The sequence below is a fragment of the Falco rusticolus genome, chromosome Z (genome assembly GCF_015220075.1).
Source record: "Falco rusticolus isolate bFalRus1 chromosome Z, bFalRus1.pri, whole genome shotgun sequence".
Taxonomy (NCBI): Eukaryota; Metazoa; Chordata; class Aves; order Falconiformes; family Falconidae; genus Falco; species Falco rusticolus.
In genome coordinates this window covers 56503964-56512072 of record NC_051210.1, presented here as the reverse complement: position 1 = coordinate 56512072, position 8109 = coordinate 56503964, and the positions used below count along the sequence as shown (strand labels likewise).

At 39.2% G+C, this 8109-nt stretch overlaps 1 protein-coding gene across 3 annotated transcripts in view; it reads right to left on the bottom strand.

Annotated features, from left to right (window-relative positions):
• Nucleotides 1-4980: 4980 nt before the first annotated feature.
• MAP1B (microtubule associated protein 1B) overlaps nt 4981-8109 on the bottom strand; it is a 70614-nt gene continuing 67485 nt past the window's right edge. For all 3 annotated transcript variants that reach the window (XM_037374137.1, XM_037374138.1, XM_037374139.1), the window contains 2 exons: nt 6377-6615; nt 4981-5649 (listed from right to left, as the gene is read on the bottom strand). In XM_037374137.1, the coding sequence (XP_037230034.1) occupies nt 5494-5649; nt 6377-6615 (395 nt within the window). In that variant the 3' untranslated portion in view covers nt 4981-5493. The remainder of the gene's footprint in view (nt 5650-6376; nt 6616-8109) is intronic.

Genomic DNA, 8109 nt, shown 5'->3' with positions numbered 1-8109 from the left:
TATTTTAAGTGGCATCAGGCTACTCTACCACAACAGCTCAAAAACCCTTGACATACACATATGCAGGATTATAATAAGATTTGCAGCAGCTAACTCTCCTCATCTGGTCTTCATTTGCCTCTATTTTGCCACGCTTAGCCCAATTCAAGCCAAGCATGGTATTTCTTATTGTCATTAGAAATTACAAATGAAAACTTAGATGTTGGAGATGGGTAATGGCCCACAAAAAAAGACAGCATGCTGCCTGAGAGGAAGGAAATCCTGCAGGTCCACTGCTTCTGGGAACGAGCACCCCTCGCTCCCTGCTGTCCCAGCCTCTACCTGCTTTCATGTCTTTACCGTCTCCCGATAAAAACTAAAGCTAAAAAACATCAGTATTGGCTGCTGCACCTCACCACAGCAGGCGTCACAGTGGCAAGCAAAACTACACAGCCAGAAAGCCTGATCTTACAACATCCCTTTAACGGCACTGGGATTACTGGGCGGCGGCAGTCAGGAAGGGTCCATGTCCACTGGAGACAAGCTGTGCACTCTTGTAAAACTGCAACAGCTTTGGAAATGACCTCTTTTCCAAGCCAGGGTGGGCTCAGTTTGATGTTACTTCATTGGGTATCGTCTCTGACACAGCCCGTTGAACATGTACTTGCTGAAAAGGAGGTGTTTTCTCATGGGGCTGAGGGGTACAGAAATGAGAACAACAAAAAGAAGCCACGTCATGGTACATCATGGTAATGTTTTACGCCACAGGGTATAAAAGTAATCTTTCGCATTTACTTTCCAGTTTCTAAGCAGAGATTGATTCTTGTCTAGCATTAAATAGTCATTGTTTTTTTGAGAAAAAAACCATGTAGTAGCTAACTATGACTGAAGGGAAAACTTAAAAATACATACATACACAAAGACAAGAAACATATCAACACCACTTTACCACTTTTGTATTTTATTGTGGAACTGAGTTTGTTTCCTTTACATCAAATATCCTCAATGGAAGAGGGGATATTGCACACAAATATCATAAAAGCACTACATATTACTTTCACTGGAAACTAATTTTCTACATTAGATATGACTGGATAGAATAGAAGTGATGCAGGATTATAAGACATAATACCATACACAGCTGCAGACTGACACAAACACCATTCAGAACAAGAGAGAGGAGGTGTGTGAGGTGCTTCTCAGCCAGCAACAAGACTTTCTTTCCATAGGTTGGAAGATAATGGCTGCATGCAAATGCGTGAAAGCATATTTCAGATTTCCTTTTTTACAGTCGTGATCACAGCCCAGTCTTGAAGAGGTAGCTCCTGCCATCTGAGGAGCTCCTTGCTAGTCTAGTGTGGAGAAGCTGCTTTTGAAATTTTTTTTCTATATTTTTATGTCATTTTTTTATTTAGTTACTTAATTTTTTTAGATTTTTTGTAGAGTCACAACAAACAGACTTTTTTTCTTTTAAATACCAAACATTTTTAAATCAGGTGAATAATATAATTGCATCCTAAGAAATGCTTACCCCTAGTTGCTTCTAGTGTTTTGTTCAATTAGTAAGTGAAAAGATGAAAGCTTACAGTTTCTTTCAAGTGTAAACATTTTTCCTTTTCTAGTAAATCCAGTCCAACAAAATTACTATTTCTCTCAAAACATCATTACTGAGCAAGAACCTCTGGCGACATGAACAAAGAGAAGCATATGATAGAAATGTCCCAAATGCACAGTAAGTGCTCTTTGGAGCTGACTTGCTAGTGGTGGGAGGGATTGAAAATTCAATTAGCAAATTGATTAAATCTTAGTAAATGAGTACCAGAATTCCTAAAATGCATAAGCTATCATAGACAATTAAAAAACCCCAATGTTCATATACACAGTTATCTCCATTCACCACAGTATGTAAAGTAAGTAAAAAAAAAAAATCTAAAAAAAAAAAATCAGAAGTGATTTCTCTGAAAGATGGGGTGAAAATAGAGGTCAATGAAGTCGGGCCCACCACAGGACTTTGAAAAGGCATGCAAGAGAGGCCCTGCCCGAGTTCAGGAGTGCGGTGGGATCTCCAAAGTTAATTCTTCATTGAATTATATGAAGCAGTATAGTAATATCATAAAGATCATGACTGGGGATGCTGTTATTCATGAATAATACCGTCATGGAAATGGAGTGTCCTTTACACTCAGATATTGAGTCTTTGTAATTAATCAATAACAAACCATGCTCCTAGAAATCTATGCTGATCAACAGCACTCATCATTAATGTACACGGTACATTTTGATGACTGTTACACTAAACTAATTGTGTAGTACTGGGACTAGCACAGTTAGATTAGTTCCACAGGCAGGAAAGACATTAAGGGCAAGAGGAGCTAATGGAGGAGTTCATCGCTGCGTTGCACCCGGGCACCGTTGCCATTTGAAAGGGAATGGATGGAACAGGCATTACAATACCTCAGAAATAGCCAGACTGGGGTTTTAATATTCTTGTAGCAGCAAAAAACTGAACGTACATTTTAAGATCAGCTGTAGCTATCTAATTATTAATATTATTTTAGTAATTATAATTATTATTATTATTAAAATAAATGCTTGAGCCATCACAGACTTGCTTGGGGACACAAAAGGCTTGATTCCAATTTCATGTACAATAGGATCAAATGACTGTAACTTCCCTGACTGTAGTAAAATTCCTCTGATTCACAGGAGGAAGAGGTGTAAGTGAGATTAGTCTCAGGACCAACGCACAACAGATTTTCTACCGAAGCACAGATACAAACCATTTCAGATATTGTCAGAAAATCTGTACCCCTCCACTCCAAAAAGTTTGAAATCTGACCAATATAAGAAAGTAGACAAAGCGGAAGAATTGTAAAAATAGTACAACTATTCTGCCAGACATTTTGCCTGTAACTTTGTAGACCATGTATTACAAAAGCAATTTTAAGTAAATGATTATAAGCCCAGAAAACATGCTTGTTTTCACAATACATTTCCACATGCCTTTTATGCCATAGTCATTCTGAGTTATTCTTACCAACTTAAAAGGCATAGCAATAAATAAAACAGCATTGCTAGAAACACCTAAAAAGAGGAGACATTAAAAATAAATCAAAACTCACAACAACTGACAATCATTCACAGCATTAAATGGGCCTCAGGAGCCCACATTTAAAGGACCCTAAGGCAGTATTAAAAAAAACCTCATAAAAATTAGGAGCGCAACATATACCTATTAAACAAAAATATCCTAACAATGTAAAACTGAAATAAATTATAAGTAAAGAAAGTAAAATGAGGTCACTGAGTCATTGTGAAACTTCACACCAGCCATAGTGGTGAATCATACAGACCAGCACATATCCCCATTCTGGAGGCCTTTACGCCTTCTTTAAATACAGATTTGCAAACCTTCTACAGTATCACAAGATGTTTTTAATAGGGGTAAAACTTCTAAGGCTAAAAAACCCAAACCAACTTAAATCACAGAACAGTGATGCTGTTCCTCTGCAAGCAGTCTAAAGAAAGAAACTGAGGGGGAGAGGAAGTAGGAAAGGAAAGGAAGAGCAAAAGAAGAGTCAAGGAAAGGAAAAGGGAAGGAAAAGAAAAAGACAAAGAAACAAGAGGGGAAAGGGAAAGGGAAAGGGAAAGGGAAAGGGAAAGGGAAAGGGAAAGGGAAAGGGAAAGGGAAAGGGAAAGGGAAAGGGAAAGGGAAAGGGAAGGAAAGGAAAGGGAAAGGGAAAGGGAAAGGGAAAGGGAGAGAGAAAGGGAGAGAGAAAGGGAGAGGGAAAGGGAGAGAGAAAGGGAAAGAGAAAGGGAAAGGGAAAGGGAAAGGGAAAGGGAAAGGAAAAGGAAGGGACTTATTTTAGCTTATTGCTTATTCTATGTTTTTTCAGGATCTTCTCAGGGTTGAGAACGTAGGTTACACTCTTGTAAGTATCAGGCTATCAACTTTTCAAATCCCATTTCCTGTCATCATCAATAGATTAATTTTAGTACCAGGGTTCCCTTCCACCCTCCCCCCCCCCCCCCCCCCCCAAGGTATTGGCAGTTGACTATTTTCAATAAATTTTACCACAATATCCATTCTCACTAGAATCTTAAACAACATTATTCATTTATCTTACAAAACTACTAAAAAAATTGCCTTCACCTGAAAATTTTTGTTCGCATTTTCCTGTAAATGAAAACATTTGTTAAAAATTTGTCTATTAAAAGTTCACGCAGCACTAAAAAAAAGGTTTCTGTACATTTGTTCCCATATTTGTTCTTAAATTAAACAAATAAAACAAGGTAAGACAAACGAAGGCTGAATACTGTACAGGCTCACAGGTGACCTTTTTCATCATTCTGAACGTTTCGCTAAGTTTTGTAACTCTGATACTGGACACCACATCAATCTTGTTTCCACAGTACAAAATAAGCTTTCAGAAAAATGCTCATCTTGCCTAGTTGAGTTATCCAAGTACATCAATGAAGAGTTCACATAACTAACATACATAATTCATAGCACCAAGCTGTTTGACCAGTCAGATAGGTTTCTCATACCACACATGCACACTCACACTTCTTTACTGGTGTAACTATGATCCTACACAGATGTTTTATAAATTTGCTGTCTCAACATTAAAAAATAAGTGCATCAAGTTTCTTTGTACATTCAAGTCACTTTCTAAGGCAAATTGTCTACTGTATGTACTCCTGACTGCTTTGGTATTTTGCTTCAGTTAATCGACAGTGGACATGGGTGTTCAAGCATGTGGACTGGTCAGTTCTGGCTGGAGCGAGTGGACTTTCACTGGGAGCATGTCTTAGACCAACAATTCTACATGTTGAAAGAAAGATTTTAGACTTCTGGATGGGGTGCAGACTGTGTGCATATTTGGTCTATGATTGTTATGGTATGTCAGTGTGTGGAGTTCAAATTAAAGTGGAAAACTGCTGATGAGTGTTTAGGTTGTACATCCCTTCCTAGCCACGTTCCGTTTCTTTTTATTTTCCAGCTAACTTAATTCCGTAAAAAAAGAATCCCCCTTGCAATAGCTCAGATTGATACAAATGTAGATCTTTATTTTCATGTAAAAGCATAAGCAGACTGCAGTAAGCGATACATCTATTGCCGTAAGACTAATGCAGATCTAATTATTTATTACTTTCTCCTCCTACCCCTCTCTCTCTTTCTCTCTCTTTGTGTTTCTTTAGAGGGCAAATGCCTCTACCTGGCAGAAGTCAGTTGGGGTTGCTAGTGCATGGTTTCCAAATGTTCAGCGGAGAGGAAACTGGATCTGTATTTTTGCAGTAATTTGAACCCTACTACAGGAATACTGTTATTTCCCTCAGCAATCAGCAAAGACTGAAAAATATTAGTGACTTGCATCACTGTGACACAGTATAGCATTTGGCAGGTATATAGTTCAGCAGTTGAAATACATGGGTTGAATTTTTAGAAAAGGTGTTTTCAAACCAAAGAATTTCTGGAAACAAAGTTTAATCTTGTGGTGTGTGGTCTCGTTCTTACAGTTCAATCTTGCATGCGGGAAAAGATTCGTCTTGCATAACAACAGTGCTGCTGCTTGCCAAAACCATGATGTTGAGATCCTGCTGTTTCTCGTGGGTCTCTTGGTACCATTCCCTCATCACTTCTGAGTCATGGGTTGGGATTAAGGTCACCTGCAACACAAAACAGGAGAAGTCCTGAGGAACGGACAACAGAAAGAGCTAATAAGAAAAATACCTTTGTGAGAAGCCCCAGCCAACAAGTATGTTTCTCTTTTGGAGAGAGTGGGTCTTTATGCAATAAATACTTGAATAAATGGATAGATAAAAGGAAATAAATAAATATGCAGGTAAGGTAAAATGACTGCGAAGAATCAGTGTAATAAAATAAAACCTTGGTTTTGTCAGGTGCTGAGATGCAGCTTTCCAGAGAAGTAGCAGGCTGTAGTTTGCACTGGTAGCTCTTCAGATTATGCCCAGATACTTTGTTTACTTATTGATCATGATGGAAAAGCACATGACGTTTCCAAGCATATGTGATTACCATATAAACCACGAAACATTCACTTTTCTTTCCAACTTACAAACTGCAGTCTTTCCAAACTTGGATCGCGTATGGTATAGTAACGAAGATGAAACAGCTAAATGGCTCTGTAAACCAGCTCTCAGTTTTATTCACCAGGGACAGGTCAGAAGGGCCAGAAATGGGGGAGTGGCTGAATCTGGTGCATTTTTGTGCTTTTCTCAAGTGCCCTCTCACATCACCAATGAAACAAGGTGCCCAGCCTGGGGACCCCATTCCCTGGCAGCTGCTACCCACTCCAGAGGCACTCTGACCTCTCCTAGTTGGCTTCCCAGAGTAGGTTAAATTTGCAGGTAGAGATACTAGTAAAGGGCCTACCTGCATGTTAGTCTCCCACTGTGCCTTGCCCTCCAGCAGGGAGTCCAGAACAGCCCTGCTTGGCTCCTCAGCTGCAGAATCGTTCCCGCTCACCACGTAGTAGGATGACCGCACCCTCTTGAAAAACTCAACGTCAACGTTCTTGCTATTGCTGTGGTTGGGAATGTACACCAGATCCAAATACACCGGGGGTCCTGGAGGCACTGCTGTGGATTTTGCCACCTTAGTATTCCCAGGTCCTTTGGAAATCAAACAACAAAAGACTGTTATCACAGGCTGATTAAAAACATGCATTTATTAATTACTGTTATAACTGCTGAGATGAGGTGTGTCCTATTATGGCGTTACACTCCCACATCTAATGACATGCTTTGTTGTCTAATGACATCTAATTGTTGTGTCTCAATTATGATTGTAATGGGAGGAAAACCCTGAACAACTGTAACTACATAATACAAAAAAACCTCACTACCACATAACAAAAGACTGACTGAACCTTTCCCAGTAATCTACTATTACACAACAATTACTATGCAGGTCTGTGATTACAGAATTGCCATTCAGTAAATGGTAGTATTATTTTCCAGTTTTATTTTAAGAAGTACAGCTTTTTGAAAGTCTTGGGTACACAAATTATAAAACCTGGGGTTTGCACAGGGAGCCATGCAGATTTGAAGCAGTCCTGAGATTTGGGGTATCAGCACATAGCATGACACAGTAGCTCAGACTGTCTTATAGGTGCATCAGGAAGCTACTACACGTAAACACAAAAAGAGTCAAAGAGGAACCTGGGAGGACAGAGAAACCTGTAAAGCAATTGCTTGAGGGAACTGAGAACAAGTGTTTGTTTGCCTGCTGGATCCTTATTTGCGTATGCAAATCAGCCACTTATCACAAAAAGTAGGGGGAAGTGTGTTTTTGCCGCTGTACATAGTGTAGTACTTGTTCTAAGAAGAGCTTCAGTCAAAAGAAAGAAAGTTCAAAGTTTAAACACTCACATGAAATACACTATCCCCCCCCCCCCCAAGCAGCCTTTGCTATGCACTGAATCATAGTGTGAACTGAAAATCAGGATTTGACCAGTTATTTTATCCAGATGATGATCATTTATGTTCTATTAGCCTTCTCATGTTGTTACAGAGGAAAAAGCTTAGTAAGCAGTTATCAGAGCAATACACTCCATTTAGGGTCACATACTGTAAGGCCAGCAAAGTCCATTACAGTTGTCTAGCATGTCCTGCTGTTCATCATAGGGTAATATGCCAAATAAGCATTGTGATACGATACGATTTCCTGAATTACAGAGTTTTTACTACTGGTTGTGTTACAAAATCTTTTATCATCTATCATCATAAAATCTCTGTGACATACCTTTCTGAATTGTGGATACCGACACTGGATAAAATATCACACATTGCCTTTTGTACTTCGATGTCATTATCAAATAGATCCTTGTCTTCTGCCCTGCCTGAGAGTTATGCTTTAAGGACAAAGAATCTTATCTAGAGCTAAAGTGCTGGAGAAATGTACAGCATGAGGAACTATACTGCTGCTTTGAAAGGCAGCCACTAACAGATATATGTAAATGATGGTGTAGCAAAGGAACAGTGGACCACTTGAAATGGGGAAGCTAGAGACAGTTGAATGCTGCTTTGTTTGTACTGAATCCTAGACCTGCTCCTTGCAAAAAGCTCTCAACAGAACATCAGTCCTGACAACAGCAAAATCAAAGT